The 23,367-nt window shown below is 42.8% G+C and overlaps 1 protein-coding gene across 4 annotated transcripts in view; it reads right to left on the bottom strand.

Annotated features, from left to right (window-relative positions):
- The window catches only part of SFMBT2 (Scm like with four mbt domains 2), a 107,327-nt gene that overhangs the window by 41,033 nt on the left and 42,927 nt on the right, over positions 1-23,367 (bottom strand). For 3 of the 4 annotated variants that reach the window (XM_061368642.1, XM_061368643.1, XM_061368641.1), the window contains exons 5-7: positions 18,204-18,292; positions 14,821-15,067; positions 8,401-8,498 (exon numbers count right to left, since the gene is read on the bottom strand). In XM_061368642.1, coding sequence (XP_061224626.1) covers positions 8,401-8,498; positions 14,821-15,067; positions 18,204-18,292 — 434 coding nt within the window. The remainder of the gene's footprint in view (positions 1-8,400; positions 8,499-14,820; positions 15,068-18,203; positions 18,293-23,367) is intronic. The other variant, XM_061368644.1, reaches the window with a different exon arrangement.

Below are 23,367 nucleotides of genomic sequence, written 5' to 3'. Positions count from 1 at the left end.
GCGCCTGTTTAATAAAAGCAGCTACAAGAAGAGGAATGGAGGGGTGAGACTTTCCCCTGGTCCCTGCCATGCTCTGCAGCCAAGCAAAAGAAATGCCTAAAGTGATTATGGATGACAGAATGCAATCCTTTATCACTATTTCATGGCATTCAAAGCCACCTAAGAGGGTGTCACTAGCCATTATTTTCTACCAACATCTTCAAGTAAGCTTCAATTTTTGTCGAAATGGAGGTGAATAGGCAGGATATTTTTGGTCAGTTGGAGCATTTTATAGCCTTGTGCATGGTGAATCTTTACTCCTACTGGCAGCCAATGCTTCCCAGGAGCAGCCCCACTAACCACAAGGATTTACACCAGCAGATTGCCTGTCCTAGGCTTCACAAGCCCTGTGTGGGTGATGGAAATGCCCTCTGAGTGCTGAGCAGCAGTCACGTAAGCTGGATTGACTATCAAGGATGCAGAAGAGTCCCTTAGAGCCAAGTGCAAAATCATGCCACAGAAAGCACAATGAATTAACATGGCATGAGCACTACAGATGACCAGTCAAAGGGTCACAATCTCTAATGTGATGGATCACAGCCTACGATGATGCTCACAGGGAGCAAATGGAAAAGTGTATAACCCTCCACTGAGCTACTATCACTTGCAGCCCAAACTCGCTGTGAATAGCCAGGGCTGATGCAGCTCTCACTACGAAGCAATTAAACCCAGCCCCACACTCATAGTTTTAGAGCAGTATGCATTTGTAAATATGCCAGCGTGCAGAGGCTGTGACCCTCCAGGCCACCTGAAAGAGCCCCTTGCACCATTGTCTCTATCTTCATATGGCGACCCTTCTGCAAAAACACTGATGAGCTTTGCAGCAGCCCACTGCATCCAGCATCACCTGCAGGGCTAAAGGCTGAACATCAAATAACAAGTCAGCAATGGTGCTGGGAGGAGAAGCAGGATTCTAATTCCCAGCCCACTTGTTTAGGTACTGAGATAGCCACTCGATTTACTACTTCACAGCTAACAGGCCACTAGCAGTGCAAGTTTCAAAAATGATGCAGGTTTTAGCTGACTTGGGAGCCTAAATTTCATTCCAAAAGAGATCCACAAACAGACTTACAACAGCATTCAGACTCTTTAAGGATGCACACAGGCTTTAAGAAAGTACCTGTGTGGGTGACTTATTTAAGTCCTAATAATAAGGTCGCTAAGCATTGGCTTTAGGTTTTGGGCTCAAAACGATGTACTTTAATATGATAGTCATTTGTTCTTTCTGGTACCTAAGTATCTTGCTAAATCTGGCTTTTAAGTATTTCCATTCAACAAAGGTCATTTAAGTGTAAATAAACTCAGATTTGTCCATGTCATAAGAGGCAAGCTCAGGTAATTTTACAGTGCAGTGGGTAAGGCAGATAGAGCAGGGGAACTTGGCTAAGCTGCTTTTGCCCATGACATTTAGGAAGCTGTACTATGGGCTGGTTGCTCTAGCTGTGTCCACAAACCCAACGAAGGGCATCACCTGCAGATTGTGAAAAGCTCATTTTAAGCCCACTCTGCTCAAGATAGAACATTGGAGTCGTCTCATTTTAAACCCAGCAGCTTACACAGAGTATAGATAAGAGGAAAAGGCTCTAATGCGAACTCTGATTTCCAAACACTCTAAAAGTCAGGGGTCTTTTGGTCCAGGATAGCCAGATTCACACCAACTATAAGACTGCAACTCCACGCAAAATTCAGAACTAAGCCTTAATGCTGAAAAGCTGCAAAGCTGAGAGGCTGATGAGAAACACTGAGCACTTAATAAATGACTGAACTGAGCCTCCTTTAATCCGCACCAACTGTAACAGTGTGAAACGCTATTGCCTTCAGTCACATCTCTCCTGGTTTACCCTACTAAAAGACACAAAAGTAGGCCCCATCTGCTATGATTGGAAACATATTACTTGATTCAGTTTTTGTTTTCAAAGAGAATCGCTTCCCCCCCAGTGTTTTTTTCTAATTCTCTCAAGAAACTGGCCGTTTCTGATAGCCTAATTTTAATCACAAAGCTCATGTGTGGTAACCAGTCACAAATGCAGTAATAGCAGTGGTTAAACTGCCTCTACAGGAATGTGACATTGGCTTTTTAATTGAGCAATAAATAAATAAATAAATAAACCCTCTCAAATGCAATCCTCTGCATTATTTGCAGATGAATCAGTCTTGTTTGTGATTCCACTTCCTTGGCTAAACATGGAGGGATTTACCCTGAAGGCACATACGTTCTCTGCAGGGAGACAGAAATCCCCTGGTAACACACAACAGGAGCAAATTGTCTCTTGGTTTGACAACTGCAGTCACAAGAAAACCAAAACGAAGAGATATGGGGTGGGAAGTAAAGGAAAGGGTGCTGGGGGGGGAGGCTTTAGAGATATAGTGGTCCTGAAGTAATGAGCACAAGAGCCAGCTATGAACTGCACCTACTGAAGAGCCCCTTAAAAACTGCAGATGCTTCTGCCTAGCATCAAATTTAGCCCTACAGACTGTAAGCTCCTCTTGTTGAATAAAAAATAGTTGCCATAGAAACAGCAACATTGCAGAGTGGCCGGTCTAAATCCAAATACACCTTCTCCGTATGGCTTGGCCCGACGCAGATGGCATTAGAGCAAAGATCCCCTCCTACACAGCGCCTGCTTAGATTCGCCTAGGCACTGGAAGCACATGCAGCAGAGGTAAAAGAGACAGATACGCATTCACCTGGGGTTTTTAGAGGGGTTTGGGTTGGGTTTCTTAATGTCTTAGAGCATTCAGGCCACACCAGTGCACAGGCGTTCACTAATGAATCCTGGTTGGCAGTCACGGGATACTAGAATCATTAAGTATCCAGAGCATCTCTCCTATGAGGAAAAGCAGAGGGAGCTGGGTTTGTTGAGCCTAGAGAAGAGAAGGCTCAGGGGAAATTTGATCAATGTACGTAAGTATCTGAAGGGAGGGTGTCAAGAGGATGAGGCCAGACTCTTCTTATTGGTGCCTAGTGACAGGTCAAGAGGATAAAATAAAACAACAGGAATAAACTAAACCACAGGAAGTCCCACCTGAACATGAGTAAGAACTTACTTAATATGAAGGTGACCAAGCATTGGAATAGGTTGCCTGGAGAGGTTGTGGAGTCTCCCACCCTGGATACTCCAGAGCTTCCTGGACACAAACATAAGCAATATGCTCTAGGTGACCCTGCTTAAGCAGGGAGGTTGGACTACATGACATCAGTGGTCCCTTCCAAACTCAACCATTCTGCACAGATCTCATTTCACAGGTGGGAAAGTCAAGTGGAAAGGAAAACACACAGGTGGGAACACCTACCTGAGTGGTCCACAGAGGTATCACCAGATTCCATGTCACCCGAGTGGCACATTTGACAGCGGAGACATCCTTGCTTCCAAGAGCCATGAAGGCTCTTTACATCTCAAGGAACTTTGGGGTATACACCTAACGATGGTCTTACAAAGATAAATGGCTTTAATGATCTGAGACAGGAGCAGGTCAAAAGGCAGATGAACAACAGAGGGATCAGGATGCCATGTATGTCACCCAGCCAGGCAAACAGCAGTCAGGGAGACGGGCTGGCGAGTGCTAAGAACAGGGAAGAACAGATGGAGTATAAATAACCTGGCAGCCTGCAAACAACATGGCTACTCACAGGTTATTAAAGCACAGTGTGCAGAGCAAGGGCCAGCCAAGCCGTCAGTGCATGAAAGGGCTGGTGGGATTTGGCTTCCAAGTGAAAGCAAAAGCACGTTCATTTTAAGCTACTGCATTGGCATGTGCACATCTAGTAGGGGAGGGTGAAGACAGAAAAACCCTGATGGACTTCAAGTCTGTTCATATAAGCCAGGTCAGGATTGCCTCTGAGCAGAAGGAATCCTTGGGTTTCTGTATCTTAAGCTCCTCCAGAATATCAAATAATGGATGAAGACACCCTAAAACACCCAAAGGGTTTATTAACTTTGAAGTGGTGTTGTCCTCCTTTTAAAATAAAAACAATCAGAGGCTTGGAGCAATAGTCTGTCCTACTCTTTGCACAATTAATCTGATGGGAAAATTGTATTTTAGAAGAGGGGAAGGAGTCCTGTTTAATATCATACTTCAGAGTGTAGAACTAGAATTATCACTCTGTCCTCAATTTTGGGAGGCGGTTCTTGCCTGGGTGATAGGTGGTCCCTCTACCACTCTCCTTAGGAGAGATATGTCCCAACAGATTCCTTCCATGTCATTATTTTTAGCATTAATTAATACCATTACAGGTAACAAGGAAGCAACCAAAAGCTCAAATTAGAAATAGTGAACAATGGGCTGGGCATAGCGTAGAGCTTTTTTTGACAGAGAAAGAACTATTCTGAGCTGGACAAAAACAATGACACCTTTGGAAAGGAGGACCAGAGAGTGGAGACAAGAGGAATGGGTCCAAAGGCTATCATCAGGAATTGCTACCTATCTTAGATAACACCTCTCCCTCCTAAGCATCTGTGCTCTTCAATCTGTTTATCAGAGTTTGGGTTAGGGATGTGGCTGGTGACAGCTCCATCCAAACTAGTCATCAGGACCCATTTTATAGCAATTGGAGGGAACTGGGGATATGATGCCTGTATGCAACATCTACAGAAAGATGGTGAGCCTCCCAAATCCTGTCTAGAATTCAGCTGCCCAAACAGAGGTGTTTGAGATGAGCTGAAAGACACCTGAAGATCCATTACATCTGCATGAGACCCACAGACAAGGCACAGGAGACCAGGGGAAGCATAATGGGATGTCAGAGAAGATCCCTAGGACATTATCTGCCTCTCTAGGAAATTCAACCCCATTACCTGGGCTTTAAGCAACCTGGTCTACTGGAAGGTGTAGGAACACCCATAGCAGGGGTTGGAACTAGAAGAGTTTTAAGGTTCATTTCAACCCAAACCATTCTGTGATCCTATGTGTCTAGCATTCTTCTTACACAAGCTACAGAGCTTTAACTCTATGAAAAATGCATTAATTCATAAATACTAGGGCTAAAATGTGCTGTGTTTGGAGTCTGGCTTCCTGACGCAAGACTTAGAAAGTACCAGCAATGCCATTGCTGAATCAAACCACTGAAATTGTCACACTTAACTTGAAATCAGGCCCCAGTAATAGCTTCAACGTCTTCATTAAGCTCTGGCTGGTTTTTTAGGTGTCATTTATGACCAGTACTAAGCATGGGGGATCCTTACAGCACGCTGAAATCAGAGCAGAAACAGCAAAGGACACATCTTCTTGGGCTGTAGCCTTTCAGGTGGTTTTGTGCTCCTAAACCATTCAAACACCCTTGAAAATCCTGTCTGCATTTTGCTTTCTTTAAGGCTCAAGATGTCTTCTGAACAGAACAGGCTGACAAAATAGCAGGTGTGCTGCAAAAAAGCTTTTGTGAAGAAAAAACTTATTCCAAGATGTGCAGTTTGCAAAACACTATGTTTAGCAGCTATATAATAGCAGCCTTTTTTGGCAGTTGAGCATCACATTTCCTTCTCAAAAGATCCTAAAGCATTTTACAAACACTTTCAACATATGGCCAACTGTAAAATAGCACCAGAATAAAACCAAGATCCTCTTTGCAGCCTTCCCCCTGTTTGCAGCCAGGCTGGAGCCTCTCCTTGAACGCCAAAAAGGTATCAAGGCACTTCTACAAAGGATTTTTGTATCTGCTGCCAAAGACCACACAAGTCCATCCCTATGCTGGTAATTCAACCTCAAATCCATGTTTTACGAGGTCTCATGTGGAACCCAACCCTGTTACACCAAAGCCAAAGACCACCATCACCAATGCCAACAGTGAGGTGATAGACCCAAAGAGGAACCACTTCTTGCAGTACAACTGTAGATCTGTTTTCCCAGGAATAGCAGCTAGGGCCACTTTGATGGCACATTAGTGACAATGCCCAGCCGTGCACAGCACAAAGGACAACAGCAACTTAAGTCATAATCCAGTTGAATGTATAGGTGCTCACCCTAGGGACCGCTCTTGTATATGGAGCAAGCACACATTCTCACTAGCTACTACTCAGTGATGAATTTCTGTAGGAAATGGGGAATATGCAGACTACAACTGCTTGGTGTGCAGCTTACCACGTCCAACAAAGTAAATATTTCCAGCTTTCGGGAAGATTTTTAACAGTTGCCAGCTGTCAAACCCTATGTTTTACATCTCATCTAACACATGACAGTTACAGTAGCATAAAGCCCCAGGCATCATGTAGAATCATTACTTCTGTGCTGGGTTTGCAAAAAAACAATAAAGATTCATAAAGATGATTTAAAAAAGAGAAAAATTATAAAATGATGCCTTGGATTCAACACTTTTCACTGGGACCTGGGATTCTCCTTGAAAGTCCCACGCATAAATATTGGCTTATCTTGTAGATAGACAACTGTACTCTCGTAGTCTCCTACAGTCTTTCTTTAATTCATGTTTAAGTCACTACCAGAGGAAGACATGCTCAAAGGCATGGACAAACTCTCATATTTTCTCTTTAATCAAGAGGCATAAGATAGGGTTGATTCACCCTAAATGGGCAGAATATTTGTGTGTGATGTCCACACATAAATAATCTATTCAGCCTCCTGCCTTCCCAGCACCAGAACTTAGGGTCTTGAGGTAAAACTAGACACTGAATTCAGCTCAGCTTGTGCTCAGCTTTCACACTGCAAATAAGGAAGCCTATTGACCTAATCCAGTCTTTTTGTCACATTTGGCCCCAAAGCAACTCTCCTCTTGGGCCACTCAAACATTCCGGTGTTTTGCATTGTCTTCTTAGAAGAACATGTTTGCAAGCTCCAACCACATGGCAATGGCAACTGGGATTTACTGAATTTAATTTATGACCCTCATGCAATAATTAAAGTAAGTGGGTATAAGTCTGTCATGCTGAGAAGAGGCAGCAGAACAGCTGTTAGTTATAAACCTTAAAAAAAAGAAGGATGTTTTATGAGCCTCATCAGAAACATTCTTCACTCTTTCATATTTGCAGCAATAAAATTTACACATTAGGCATTCCCTATTGTGATTTCATCCCTGCCCCACACAACGCTGTTTTGATCTCCAAACTTTTGCAAATGCAAACTTTAATAGAGTTGGCAGATAAATGTGTTATGAAATACATGGCAGAGAGTCAAAACTCTCTGCGCACCACTCCCATCACAGCACAAGGCTGCTCAAACCCACATTTGTGCCGAAAGCCAATACACAAATCTTCCCACTTCTCGCAGCCCAGCACAGCTTTCACATTGCAAGCAAATAAGCTACTGACTGGGCCATTAGCAAATTAATGCATTCCCAAATTAATGTTGCTAATTCCAGTGCATCTCAGCTGGGTGAGGAGGCTGGATTCGTCATGGAAAGCTGTTGGCATGTCCCTGAAGAAAGGGTGAAGGTGGCACCAGAGTTTTGAGGCATGCCAGGATGGGACATGATGACTGCCTTCTTCCAGATACAGGATGATAGAATCACTTAGGTTGGAAAAGACCTTTAAGATCAAGTACAACTGTAAAACTAACACTGCCAGGTCCACCTCTAAACCCAGGCCCTAAGCATCATACTGTATCAGTGTTTTGGGGTGTTCCAGTGCCATGATGCTTAAGGGCAGAGAAGGAACCTAAAGGCTCCCCAGGCTGGATGAGCCAGGAATAGTGGTGGAGATGGTACTGTGATCCCTCAAGTACCCAAGCCAGAGGTGACACCAGAGACAGCGCAGCACCATGCCCTTCAACACACCTCCCTGAGCCTCCTCTCGCCCATCACAGCAAGGATGCAACAGTCAGAAACCAGACGGGCACAGCTGGAGCCGTCATGATTAACAGCAGTGCATATCTGGATGGGAAATTAAAACTGGTGCCTCAGGGCTGAAGCACATCTCTAATTATTAGAAACCAAAGTGAGAAGGGGGAAAAAAAAGAAGTGGGAAGATCATGAAATTATCTCCCACTTCCACCACAGATTCTTGAAGGAAGTTTCTCTGCCTTGTGGCTTGTGATAACATGAAAATTTAGGTGCAAGGGTCACTGAAATCTGTCCATAGAAGTATGTCAACTTTCATACTTGTAGCTTTACAATTTCACTGTTGAATATAATACCTTTGCACAGGTCTAACAGAGTAAGAAACATTGAAAATTATGTTGGAGCAATCAGTGCTCACCACCAGAACCTAGAAAACACTGACTGCATGAAATCAGTTCTCAGCATGGAAAATTCACATATAAAACTGCGGTTTATACCAACATCTCATTTGTGACCTTTCATGGTTACATGTAAGAGCAACGGCCCTTCCTACAAAAGTTTAACATAAGTCAAAAAATACTCTGTGATATTTACTCATCATGGGTTCTGTAAGCCAAGGAAAAACATGTATCTTTTACCTTGAACACTTCCATTGGAAGAGGAAAATTTGCTGCATCATTAAGGGATTTTTCCAGAGCGCATTTCCATTCAGATATTGTCTTCAAGGAACAGATATCTAAAGTGATGGCAACAACAAAACACAACAAAACCAAGAGGTGACTGTTTGGGAATCAAACATTTTTGAAAGACTTAGGTTTTTATGTCCTAAAAATGGATAGTACAAGTGAAATGAATAGTGTGTATATTCCAAGCTGTACAGCATGGATAAATTCAACACAAAAGCAACTAGCAGGGGCACATTTAAGGAAGATTGTATTTTATATCCTGGAGTAAAACCCAGGAAAATGCACATCCTTCATTTTCTGCTGAAGAAACAAGAACCATAACATCTTATTACCTGAAAATAACAAAAGCTCTCCTTTGATTTTCAATTCTCAAAATACCTGATGTTTTCCAGTTCGAGAAGCCTCAAGTCTTCAGCCAGTATTAGTTATATTTGAACAAAACCAGAGAAACCTTTATCAAGCCTTCTGTTCATTGGGAAGTCTTTTCTTATTATATTGCAGGGTTGGAGGGGGTTTGAGATGGGTGAGGGTAGGTGTGGGAAGGAACATTTCTACCCAGCCCCATTTATTAGCACCACCCTCAAACCAGAGCATCACACCAATTCAAAGACTTACACTTATGAATTTTCACCGTAATACTTCTAGGCAACATCTTTGTGCAAATTCACATTGCTTTCAGTGAGGTTCTTTAAATAGGTTTAATATTATTAAATCATTATATTAGCAAGCCCTTCATGGTTCAGTGCAGCAAAATGCCTATAAATCATCAAAGGAAACAATGTAGGAAACAATACTATGGTGAAGAACATTATATTGGACTTACTTCTGCCCTAGAAAACATATTGTTATCCTGCACATAACAAGTTATTCATATCAAGGTCTTACGGAGACAATATAGGTAGATAGATTGCAACAATTATTAAAATGGAAATGAACATTTCCTCAGTAATAAACTTGAACCTCGATAAGCAGTGAACAGTGTGAAGCTTTCCTTTTGTCAGTTTGGCTTCACACACTTATATCACAGTTCAGTTCAGCACAATTTGCATTTCAGTTCTCTACATCTAATAACTATATATATTTACTAGCTAGCAGAGATTTACCACTGTAGCTTACAATTGGGAAGGAAGAAATAAAACATATGTATAAAAAAAATGGAATTGGCAAGCACTGTTTTCACCTAGCACCAATAGCACAAGAGAATTTTATGCTCTGATTTCAACAGATTTAAGACCTTATCAAAATAGGATTTGCAGGATCACTCACTGGAAGTGGATGTACTTATACTCCCACTATATCAAACCTCCCTACTTCAGAGCAGACATCAAGGATATGCATATGAATTTAAACACACTTAAAGGGAAACGTTAACCTTTCACTTTCAATTCCTTAACTGTCTGGTTATTAATGAGAATATACATTTCAAGTCTAGGTTTACAGCATAGGCAGCAGTCAAAAGTGTTAAGAAGTGCACTCTTTACCTAACTGTTCATTATTTTATAGCTTTGTTGCTCCAGTTCTCCCTTACTTTCAGGAGCTCTGATCAGCTCCAAGAGCAGGGAAGGAAACAACCCACCTTGTTGCTTCCTCTTTGGTTTAAATGATGCCAAATAAGGAAATAGTCAATAGGACATGATTTTGCCCCAAAAGTTGCAGCCACCCTGTTGTTTCAACTAACAAAAAGTGTGAGTTTTGGGAAAGGCTGTTGGATGCTTCCCTGCTCCCTGGAGAGAGTAAGCTGAAAACAGACCCTCATTTTCTCCCATGATGGCAGGGACACATAGGAAAGAATAACGTGGCATTTTTGGTGACTTTGTCCCAGATCAGTGACAACAAGCAGCTATTTCTTTGGGCAACGTCAACAAACTCCAAGAGATAAAGACAACTCCAATGGTTTCAATAACCAGCAAGCAGTATCATACACACATTTAATTAGTGGCAGCTCGCTTATGCTGGAGAGTATATGGACACTAAATTGCATGGTTAAAAGAGCATAAAGCACTGTGTTTAAGTGATAGGGTTGCAGGTAATTGAACAAAGTGAACTGTGTCAATTTTTATTTAGGTTAACAAGGAGTGGGCAATTAAAATGACTGCCAATTTGTCTTTAAATAGCAAGTAACATAAAAGGAGGCAATCTCTTCCTGCATAAACAGTCAAGGCAAGACCATCAGTGGCTCTGTGTCAAGCAGCCTGTGCCAATTTGCACTAGCGAGGAGGCTTATTCGATTCAGTTACACCTCTGAGGGGAAAAATAATCTATGAGCCCTTGGCCTCAATTAAAAGGGCTCGCAAAACAAAGTCCCCGAAAGTTGCCACTTGAATACAGCCAGGACACTATTTCCTAAGGACCCTCTTGCACATTCTTGTACATTAAGTGGGTGCTAGGATGTGGATGGCTTTAGAAAAGAGACCTCTCCACCCAAAATACTGCAGACATTTGGATCCATGGGTCTCCTTTATATGAGATGGTCTGCATCTAGAAAGACTGACCTCAAACTTCTATCCAAGGTGAAACCCATCTCAGCAAGTCCCAGAGGTGGATCAACACAATAAAATCACAGCCCAGACACACAAGGAAATACTTAAGTAAGTTGAAGGGTCATATGCAGTATCCAAGTCAAGGGTAGGCAAAGCACTGCCACAACCTGCCAAACTGATGTGTAACTCAACATCCTCATTTGACAACAGTTGAACACGCAGCCTTATCTGGGAGGAGCTGCCTGTGCTCAGCATCTCTTCAGAGGAGATTCATAACAGTTTTTATATAAAGTCCAAGGCTGTTCCTGTTAACAGTCAAGGAGTCGCCTTAACTGGCTTCAGATGTTCAAAAATTAAACAACCAGGTATGTGCTCATTAGTTTCAACCCACCTGAGTGGAAAAAACAGGCTTATGAAGATGGCATCTCATCTGACCTATGTTAGACATGTCTTAGGCATTCTGCAACCATAAAGAGACAGCAATAGCTCACGCTAAACTGTCTTTCCTATGCTTGCAGGTGAATCTAATCCCTGATGTGTAAAGAAACAACATACTGCCCACTGAGTCTCCTTCCTAAGAAGGTCCATGCTAGGTCTTTCACACAATAAATGTCTTTCTAGTATAATCCTATATATTACATAAGTCACCAGGAAGCATGTAAGCAGGCAAGAATGTGTCCCTCCCTGCTCACTCTCCTGGCCAGGGGTCCTTAGGAAATTGAATCCTTTGACAATTTGTGGTTTAGTAGCTTCATCCCTGAGCTTTTTCAGAGCTCTCTGCTGCCAGCATCTCATCCTGACAACATTCCTGTCCACTCCCTCAAAGATTTCTTTTGCAGACTCAAATTTGAAACACATCCCATAAGATCAGCCACTTTCTGTCGTCTTCCTCTTGATTCATCTCATATGCTTTATTCATCCATTGTGCTTTATGAACGTTAAGACATTAGGTGGTCATCAAATGACTAGATAGATAGTCCCCTATGTCAGAAGTGAAACAACCAGCATTCATGCCTCCAGAAACTGTGTTTCTGCAAACTGCCAAAACTCCAACCAACATTCCTGCCTCATCAGATTCCCCTTTCTGACTGGCTACTCCCTGGAGACCAGAAGGGAGAATAAAAGAAAGATCTCTGGGGGCAATGTCCAGGAGAAGACTTGTGAGAAAATGGAAGGGTTCAAAACCAAAGGGTTGTTTCTCAGCAAACTCCTGTGAGACACAACTTTAGGAGATGTAAAGGAATGACCACCTATTTAAGTCAATGGAAGTCAGGAATAAGAAGCGAGCATTGAATTCATTAATAAAAATGTTCATTAAAAAGCGACCAGACAAATGTTGAGGAGAGGAAACAGGTATCAGATGAAAACAGATGAGAAGAATGATGTCTTCATCCCTGGCAGTGTTCAAGGCCAGGTTGGACAGGGCTTGGAGCAAGCTGCTCTAGTGGGAAGTGTCCCTGCCCATGGGATTGGAACTAGATGAGCTTTAAGATCCCTTCCAACACAAACAACTCTATGATTCTATGATTCTAAGAGAAAGAAATTTTAAAAGCAGTTAAATCAAGGAGATGGGAGAAGAAACATAAAAAACTTCAGCAAATAAAGCTTCCAACACCAAGTTTAGAGAACCTATAGAGAAAGAAGCACAACTGGATAAAAGGAGGAAAGAGTAGAAAGAGAATGAAAGAAACAAAGAGGAAGTACAAATCTCATTTGGGCCATTTCTGTATTGATCCAGCAAACCTTTACAGGCCAGGAGAGTTCAGGAACAGTCAATGAAAAAGTGTTTCTCTGGAACACAAATACTTTCTAAAGTAACAGAGTGAGTGATATTCATGCTCTCCAGCATTCGCATCTAATTTAGAAGTGATGTGGAACATCGATTCCTACTGATTAGTGAATAAAAACACACGCTTCCAAAAAGCATCCAAGACCTCAAGTTAGACCCAAGACCCAGACAGACTTGTGAACACAATTGCTTACATCACAGTAACCACTCTGAACAGGGTGCAATGGACAGAAGCCGTATCAGAAATATCTACCCAGAGGAGGGCTACCTTTCTGCTATCATTTGACATTAATGGAAAAATTCACCCATACCACAAGGAAAATGAAGCACAGACCTGGAGAAGTTGTTCATTTGCTCAGGAAAAGGTGGAATAGAACTGCTAGGCCTGCACATTAACGAAGGAAGCACCTTGTATCTCAATGTAAACAGCAGTCCTGGGACATCCAGTCTGGAGGTAGAATTGGGACCATGCTCCACAAGACATGGCCAAGAGCTTTGTTGCCCCAAGTATAAGCCACAGCTTTATGAAACATACAGATGGTACACACTTTCTGCCCCAGAGAAGACCATGCATGCGACAGTCTAAGCTGTCATGTTTGACCAGACCCCTAACTCCAAGAGACATCAAGTCAAACAACTTGATGACCAACTCAGCCAACTCCAGTCCTACCAAAACAGAGCTAAACTCCCTAAATAGAGAGAAATCCAATTGCCCAGAAACTTTCACAAAGTTTTGACCACTATTATTGGGTAGTGGAGAAGATTAATCATCCCAGTCATTCCCCACTGTAATGGGATATAGCCTGGATGCAAGCATATCTCCAAAGCCAGCTCCAGAACCTGCCAGTGAATGCCTTGCATGCATTTCCCCAGGAAGTTCCAAGCAGCCCTGAGTCCCTACTGTGTGCTGTGGTTCCTAGACCGTATCTCCTGCTTGCTAAACCTTAGTAATGTTTAGCTTTCCCCTACACCCAGCCTGGCCATCATTCTTGCCCTGCCAAACCCAGTCCCTCTGGAATATGATTCCAGCAGACTCTGCCCTTGCCCAGCCTCCTGCCCCAGCCTGCTTCTGCCTGACTCTTAAACTTACCTCCTGTCACTTGAACTTCTCCTACCCCTGGATTTGTGACTTCCAATTTATGCCCCCAGACTGGCTCAGCTGCAGTCCCTATCTCTCTCCATCCAAGGTGGTTCAAACACTAAATTCATCTTCTCCAAACTGCAACCTCCTGATGTTGAATATGGTCTGACATACTTCAAAGACTTCACTCCGTTGGAGAAAACACAGGACAAAATCTGTGATCTTTGAAATCTGGAAGACCCCATCTACCTTTACTCAAAGAAGTATTTTCTTAACTTGTAGCAACAGACACCCCAAAAGCCCTTGATGAGCAGGGCTGACATGGACAAGCAGACCAACCCAGTACCCTCACCGCACTTTCAGTCTGGTTACATACAAGGCAGTTCTCAGTTGGTAGATGTACAGCTGTTTTACAGCAGAATATGAAAAATTTGTGTTAAGAGGGACTATGAGCATCCCAAAACACTTTCTCCACCCCTGGAAAATTTCACTGATGTCTAGTGCTACTCAAAAGAAATGTGTGTAGCCATGGAAAGACAAAGGCAGAAGAGGTCTTAGGTTGAAGGGAAAGCAAGAAGGGTCTAGTATATGCTGAGAGGTGTCACCTAGGACTTGATTCTGTGAGTTGGACAGGAGAAGACTGGCTCCCTCTGAGGCTTCCACTAAGATGCCTACAGCATGGCCAGAAAATCCTGGCCACTAACACACCACTGAAAAGGGCTGGGCGAGCAGGCACATCCTTGAGCTCTGCTTGTTGGCAGAAAACTGCACAAAACTGCTTTTATTGGACACTGCTTCCTTCTATGAATAGGCTAAGCTAAACAGAATTTATTAAATATATAATAGAGTTTACCTGACTCACTTTGAAGGCACTTTAGATGGCTTTCACATGGCACCTGTGTTATAGCTAGAAACTACTGTCAAAGCAATGTGAATGCTGGAGAAGAAGAAATGGGTTGCACAAGTATCTCAAAACATCAGTAAATGCCATAAAGGGTTAGTATTTTTAGGAGGCTCTTTACCTGCAGGTGGGTCCATTCTGTATTTATTCTCTTGACACCAACCGACTGGTCGAAGTCTGCAATCCAAGTAAAACAACCACTGGTCATAGGATTCAGTCTCCTCCAATCCCACATAGCGAAGGCGTAATCTTCCTCCAACATTTTCAACCACACTAACTATCCAGTACTGAAAGGGATTCTGGGAATCCTGCAGCTCTATTAAGGAATCAACTGTAATGAGGTCTACAGGGTTTTTTCCTCGCAGAGGCTGTTTGAATAGAAGCAAAACTCCTTATTTTAAACTTTATTTGAAGACTTCTCAAGGAAACAGATGACAGCAGAAGATTATTTTTGTTTTTCACACCATCATCCAAGCGATCAGCAAACAGTCTGTTCTTCTTCTATTTTACCCAATGTCTTCCAAGTGCAAATTCAGAAGTAAAACAGAAAACAACAGTTGTGCTAATTTCTCAACCGACATTATCAACAACAACAAAGAAAGAATAATAAAAGGTGGAACAGCTCATAAGGCACATTCACTTCAAGATGCTCCCGAAGAGCTCAAAGCCCAGTTATAGGGAGGATTTAAAACCAAATTCTCATTGATTGCAGCTACAAGAACCAATCACAGGGCTGAACAACTAAAAGGTGACTTCTCTGGGCATGACCCTGAAATTGCCCTCTATGTGCTGATGTTTCACATCAAAGGCTTTGCCTCATTCCTATTGGCAAATAGGAATATATTTGCTACAGGCTCTATTCCTATAGAGCAAATTATTCCCCATGGACAAGAGTCCATGGTGCTTAATTCAAAGCCAATGGCAGGCTCCCATCAGTTTAAATGATCTTGGGATCAAAGCCCAAAGCACACAGGGTTTGTTGGGTCAAGCCACCATGCCCAAGAAATCCCAGTGACTGAGGCTATTTGTTTGCACATAGCGATTTCTGTGATCCCAGTTTTGCAACCATTTACACATGTGCTTAACTTTACACCTGCAAAGCTGCCAACCACAGGCATTAAAAAACCATGAGATGCTTTGCAGAACGATACCTCTGGGGCTCAGTGGGTTTATTTTGTAGTTAGTTTTCTTCTTTTTTCTTATATACAAGTTCCAACCCGCATGCAATTTCTTCATTCCAGAGCTTCAAGAGCAGGACTAAAGAACACCGCAAGAACTGGGAGCACTGGTCCCCAAAGGACATGCTAAGCATAGGCAGAATATGTTAAAAACAAGGTTTTCCAACCATGACTATTCTATGACTCCATGATTTTTTTTTCCTTAGTGTTTGTCCCATTTCTACTTAATTAAATAATGCAAACCTCTCACAGCATATTTTTAAATATGAATTCTGTAAATCAGAGTCAGTCCAGGATGGTTCTTTTTAGGGGTGGGTAGAAAAAAAAGAGAACAGAGGGCCTTACTTTTCATACAAGTTCTCTTTCCTGGTGATTTTTGAAAGCATTCAAAATCTTGAAATGCAAATAATTTTCACATCTTTGTTAATCCAAAAATGCAGCAACACAGTGAGAATTTGGTAAAAAATATACTTAAGTTAATTAAAACCTTATCATGTATACAGTTTTAACCAGCTCTATGATTAATAGATATTTCTCAGAACAATATATTTGCCATTATAAACCACTCCTCTACAGTGTAAGCTATAAGCACCTGTAATATTCAAGTACTATTTCACGGCAAAACACAGTGTCAGAATTTAATAATATAATAGAAATCTGCTTTAATGGCTTTTCTACTTTCATACAACTGCTTCATGGCAACAAAACATTCTTTAATAGGAAATGATGGTGTAATGATTTAACTTCTTATAATAAATCCCTGGCTGTATAAATGCGCCTATTTCTTCTCTGATTTGTGTACTAAATTTTAAGCCAATGGGTTTGTCATTTACCCTGAGAACTGAATGGCTAAGATTAATTAATGTCTTGCATGAAATATTAACATTTACTGTGCAAGAACTCTCTAGATGCATGGCTAGCATGGAAAACTAGATAAATAGAAGTACCACTACATATTGATTTAACAGTATGAAACAATCTGCAGCACTCAGGAACAGCAAATCTGGCGACAGGGGGTCACATACATTGCACAACACAGACAGCACTAAGCGCATACATTACATCAAACACCAGAAAAGGGTCAGAAACTGTTTCAAGCCCATCCAATGTTTTCTCTCTCTCTGTATTTCTGCCTGGGGCTCCCTTTTTTTCCCCTCTGCCTGTGGAAAGGGAATGGAGAGGTTTGCGACGGCACTGGCATACAAGAGATGGGTGTTGGACACCACCAGCTTTCAGCATATGGGGATGTGACAGACCTGAGGACGTGCATTACTTTAGGCGTGTGAAGGCTGTTCAGATAACAGAATGGGGGAAAAGAATCCCTGATGGCACACTATTCATTCTCCTTGTCGTGCAGCTTGCATTCCACAGGCATGTGGAGAAAGGATGCAGCTGTGGCTGTCCCTCTGACCAGGGACAAAATGATCAAAACTAGTGCCTGGATATGTGCTTGTTCCCAAAAAGCCAACATGGGCTTTTTGGAAGCAAGCTTACACGAGGTAACAAAGGGCTTACACAAAGACAAACCACCTCTGTCCTTCACTCTCAGCCTAAATACAGAGGGCCAGGGAGGATTATCTCCTGCAGGACAGACTGTCTCCTCCCCAAATGCCCACAGAGCATCCACATTAAATAGGGCAGGTCCCTATGAAGAAGGTGCCCTGCTCATGTGGTTTCAAGGTGAATATCCATGTTTTTTTGTCTGAGATCCCAAGGCATGCTGAGGCTGCACCTGGTGCAAGTCACCCCATGAATATGATGCACAGACTGGGCTCTTGGCCATATGGATGCATCTAAAAAAAACAGACCCTTCTCTCCCGCATACTGACTGAGGTCATCTCACCCCACTTCCCTGCTAAATCTGTTGTGTTTAGGTGGAAGGAATGCCCTTGGGGGAGCTATTTCCATGTATACATAAACCTGGTAATGCTCCCCATGAACCTATTGAACCCCCTCTTCCAATCTGTGTCATATCTTGAAAGCTCAGGTCAACATTTTGGTGGCTCTAACTGGGCACCAAAGAGATGTGCCTTCTTTCCTACAGACTCCCTCCATGCTCTTCTTCCCCACCCAGCCTTTTCTGAATACCCAGCTTTCTAAGTGCCACCTTCCAGCCTAAAGGCAAATCAAATTCCCCATCACTGGGTCAGGAGTAGACCAGCAGAGTCAAGACAATCTTGCCACCAACATTTTGGCCAGCACTGGATCATTTTGCCTGCTTCTGGCACACAGATGCTGTAAACACACAGCCCTGCACGTTGGGAACACTGCTGCATCATCCACACTGTAACACCATATCGGATAGAAACTGCAATCTAATACATACGCCTTCCAGTAAGTTTGCAGGTGCAGTCCGGGCGCCAGTCAAATCGTGTATGAGAAACTCCGTCCAGTCCATGTATTTCTCTTTGATTGCTGGAGAAGGGGAGGAAAGAAAAGCAATACTGAGCACAACAGGCTGCAATGGACTTGCAGATGTATCTCAGAAACATCTCCTTAGGGTTTGCGAGCTCTGAAATTTCAGACACAATTGTATTCCAGACTACGAGAAAAGCTGGTCTGTTGTTTAGTTCTCTTAGACAACCCGTTACATCCCAAAATAAAGGAAGGTGTCGCTCCACCAGAGTCACTGGCAGTGATTTACAACAACGTTGGCTTATCATCTCCATCTCTCCCATTCAAAATTGGCCACCTCTTGTGTAACAGCTAGTTTCCTGCTTATCACATAGGCTCAGATGTGATTTATAAAGTCTCTTTGTGCGTTCAATAACGAACTCTGAGAAAAACAAATCTGTGCAAACTTTTAGTTCCTGGACAGGACAACAGAAACTGCAGGTGCTTTCCACCCCAAAGCAAAACAAAAATCAACCCTGAGAACATCGTATGCCAGCTGCTGAGTCAGTACACTTGCAAGAAGGAAGACTTAAAGAATTTATTGGGAATATCTATTTCATTTCAAAACAGTTTGATTAATTTCTGAGCTAAACACTGGTAGCCTGTTACTTCATCATCTTTATCCACACAGTTTCCAAGATTTAAACTGAAACATATACATGCTGTCTCCCGGATTCAAATTCTGTTGAAATCAGGAAAAGTCAGGCACCAAAAGGCAATTCAGCAAATTTCAGCTTCAGAGATACAGATGCTTCTTCAAATACATTGTACATTTGCAACCAGAAACCCAGACTCCAGACTTCAATTTCACCTGCCCGTAAATGGGAATTAAATTACACCAGCAACATTTTTCTCTCCCCAGAAACTCTTATGTGTGGGATAACCAACAGTGATATAGTAACATTGCTAACACAGCAACACCCTTAGAAGGGAAAAATCACATGCATTTGAAAACTAAAATATTTCCTCTGAACGAACAACTGGATAGAATCATAGAATCGTAGGATGGTTTGAGTTGCACAGGATCTTAAGCTCATCCAGTTCCAACTCCCTGCCATGGGCAGGGACACCTCACACTAAACCATGTCACCCAAGGCTCTGTCCAACCTGGCCTTGAGCACTGCCAGGGATGGAGCATTCATCACTTCTCTGGGCACCCTGTGCCAGCACCTCAGCACCCTCACAGGGAAGAACTTTCTTCTATCTAACCTGAACTTCCCCTGTTTCAGTTTGAACCCATCACCCCTTGTCATATCGCTACAGTCCCTGATGAAGAGTCCCTTTACCGCATCCTTGTAGGCCCGTTCAGACGTTGGATGTTTTAAAGACCATCACCCCATAGGGGAGTCCAAGAAGGGCTATAATTAATCAGCACAGGTCCATAATAATTAAATGATGGCAGCCCTCATGGTTTGCTCAAAGGAAACGGAGTCCTTTGCTCCATGCTTTAGGGAAACACCACATCAGTCAACCAAGAGTAATCCATTCACTTTCACACACATCAGGGTGGGATTTCTAAATGTTTTCAAAGCTCAATGACTGTGACTTCTCAGTCCTTCCCAGAGATGGGTTTCAGCTACTGCACTGCCCCAGCAATGCAGAACCTGATGCTGTGAACCTCTAAGAAGGTGCCATCTCAGTGGTTAGAGCAGGAGGACTTCAGGCTGCAAATGCAACAGCAGTGCGGGCACAAATACTGCTACCATTACCAAACCTCAGCCTTCTCACAATGCATCCTCAAGACACCTGCTGCCAAACACTGAACTAAAGAAATACAAAGAGAGAGCACTACGTTTGCTCAAGGACAGTTATACGACTTTGCCATATAAACTGGCACAACAGCACTGGGCTTCTACCCAGCACAGGCACTTAGCACACTTGGACACTGGCCCATGATAAATTTCTATCCTAATTACCTTACACAATCCATACATTTGGCCATGAACACACACAGAAGCTGTGCCCAGCAGATCTTGCATCAGACCTCATTCCTATGTTATGCTCCTTCCCAAAACCCAGTTCTCCCAACATCACTGAACTGTACATCCAGTTTATAGACCTAAATGACTTTAAAAGTGCATTTAAATGTATTTAAAAATTAGCAAACCCTAAAAGTGCTGGACCCAAGCCTCTAAGTCTTTTGCAGCACTGATTTTTGCATGATTTCCAGGAGGCTTATGAGCTTTACATTATTTAAGATGACACAGCAGCCTGCGAAGAAATGGTTTATACATGACACTTTTTCTCTCAACATTCCTGTTGCATACACCTCATCAGATCTGTCCACATACATTAGGATAAAGAAAACAAGCTTGATTTTGGCAACAGTGAGAAGATAGTAATTGCTGTAATGAAGGCGGCTGCAGTCCCTCTAGTTCCGACTTCTGCCTCTCGCTGCGAACAGCACTGGGTGCATCAGAGAAAGGTGCAAGTTGAACTTCATTTTGGCTCCTACCCACAAAGTTGTCAGCCAAATTCTGAATGCCAGAGCTTCATTACTAAAGAATGACAAATGTGATAAAAAGAACACGGTTCGAACTTTCAAAGCTGGCAGGAGAGTGGGGGAAATAGGATTTTTGGAGTTGACAACAGATTTCAGGGGGCTTCATTTCCAGATGCCTGATTTGAGATGTCTTAACGGTGCCCAATTCACAGATCTCGCTGTCAGTCAGTTCCCCCTCTAATGCCTCACACAAAAACCCACAAAAAAACACCTTTCCCTTTTTAAAAGGCTTGCACCTCACCATTTTTGACACCCAAATAAGATGGCTCCTCTCCCACATTCAAGTCTGAATTACAGCTTCTAGAGTCCAAAACTGACACAGTGACCTTTATTTTAGTCTTCTTTTGCAGTGTAGATAAAGGGACTCTGAAAACCTCCAGGAGAGAACAGACTGCATTGGAAGTTTTAGGAACAGGGATCTGTACCTTCTCTTGCATCTGTAAAGCGCAACCATCCTTCTCAGTACTACAGTTTAAGTCATTGCAATGCAAATGTTAATTTTTAGTAGTAATGAAGTGAATATGGACCACCACAATATCTGCAAAAGCCTTTGAGGACCAAGCAAAATGTTAAACAAGAATATTCAAACTAAGGAAAACCTGCTGGGTAAATGGGAATAGTGTAATGCATGGGTGCCCAACCTAAGCATCTGCTGGTGAATCTGGAGTATCAGGCTCAGTACCTTCAAACTGAAGCACTGATTTTCAATGGTCAATTCACATAGTTAGCTACAGGAAAAGACCCAACTGAACCCCTTCTACTGCACAGAGGCTGGAAGAACTCTGCTTTCAGAGCCTATCTCAGCTGGCTGGCCAGCTGGTGGGATGGGAAGGTGGACAGCTCGACTAGTATTGTCACTTTCAAAACAACTTTTCCTTCCTTAAATAACCTCAGTGTGTCATGAGTGGTCCATAGGGCTCTAGATATCCATAGACAGATATCACAGATATCCATGTTTTCTGCACTTTTCAATGGATCCATCTTCCCAGAAAACCTCTGTAAACTCTCCTTACCTACAACCTGTCAAGCTGATTGCACCTCCAGGATCTCAGTTAACTCAGTTAACATCTGCAGCATCATAATAGGAAAGAGGAAATGCACAAGAATTAAAGGAAAAGAAACCTCCTCATCAAATCCTTTCAAAGAGAACCACGCAGGGAGCTACAAAAGCCACAGAGGTCCTTCAAACCTTCAATTGCAAATAAGCTGACAAAGCCCCTCCAAACACAAGAAGTATGATGGGCACAAGCAGTAATTTACATGCACATGATTAATGTCACCCAGTTCATGCCACCCCAGCTCTTACTGAACTGCATAGACTCAAAAGGTAGTAAGAAATATTGTTAATAAGAAAGACCCTGGTACTTCTGCCTGGTTGGCATAGGAGGAAACATCCCTCATTCTTTGTAATGGGACCATTAGCCACACTACAGCAGGACTTCAAATAAGCCAAATGCCAAAAAAAGCATTTTAAATATCCTAGTTACATTGAAGCTACTTTGGAAATTATTATCCTAAGCAGTGATGGCTTGCTTCACCAAGACAACAGTAACATCATCATGAGACTTTGATGCTCTTTGAGGACAGAGCCTGAGTTAAGAGTATCAGTATTGCTATGTGCAACACACCCATCTCAGTGCCCGTCCCATAGTCCTGCAAAGGGTCCACTGTGCACAGAAGTGACTGATCTAAGACTGTGCAATGGTTTGAGACCCTGGGAGGCAACCACCACCCAACTTATCACAGTGAGAGGAAATAACTCAAGAAAAGCAGAGATACGGTACCAGAAAAAAAGACTCAGTTTAGTGATCCTACTGATGTAAAGGCCTGAACTGAATGATTAAGCACTAGATAATCAAGAGAGGAGACAGGTATTAGCAACACTCACACCATGGAAAAAGTACTGGTCAGAGCTTGTACCAGATTAGACACAGTACAGCCCAAACATAAGGCAGGCATCACACAAAGCAATGCTCCCAGAACACCAATGCTCTGATAACCACTTTTCTTTCCAGGTTTAGCAGGCAGCACCACAGCCCCATTTGGAGCTGCAGCATGTGCACGCAGATGTGCCTGTTTGCTTTGGATCAGGCCCAGTTCATCTTGGAGCCAGCATGGGTGGGCTGTTTTCACACCTCTGCAGCTTCAAGGCCAAAGGCTTTAAAGCATCTTCCTGCCATAAAAGTGCCACAGAACCACCTGCCTCAGAGAAAAGCATCCCAAAACAGAGGCCAGATATGCACACTTCTGGGCCGACGTGTGTCCGTATCAGAGCCAATAGCTCTGCTGCAGATTGCACTCATGCAGGACTAACTGCACAGAGAGGAAAATCCATCTGGATCTACAGAAAGACCTGAGAAAGATCCCACTTTTCTCTCCCCACTTCCTGAGGAGCAGTTGTAGTGCAGTAAACCCCAGACTTAGCACAAGGCTGGTTGAGGCTCAGCAAAGTAAAAACCAAGTATCCTCATTCTGCTGCAATCTCTGCTCAGTTCACCCTGTCCCCAGCCTCTCTGACTCATTCCTCTCTCCCATTTTGACTCCCTGCCATTTACTCACTTTTACTCATTCATCTCATTTTCCCAAGCAAACA

This window comes from Neopsephotus bourkii, unplaced genomic scaffold (genome assembly GCF_033783945.1).
Source record: "Neopsephotus bourkii isolate Nb327-2 ecotype Australia unplaced genomic scaffold, CSIRO-AGI_Nbou_v1 NB_1434, whole genome shotgun sequence".
Taxonomy (NCBI): Eukaryota; Metazoa; Chordata; class Aves; order Psittaciformes; family Psittacidae; genus Neopsephotus; species Neopsephotus bourkii.
This window is presented reverse-complemented; position numbering and strand designations above follow the sequence as displayed.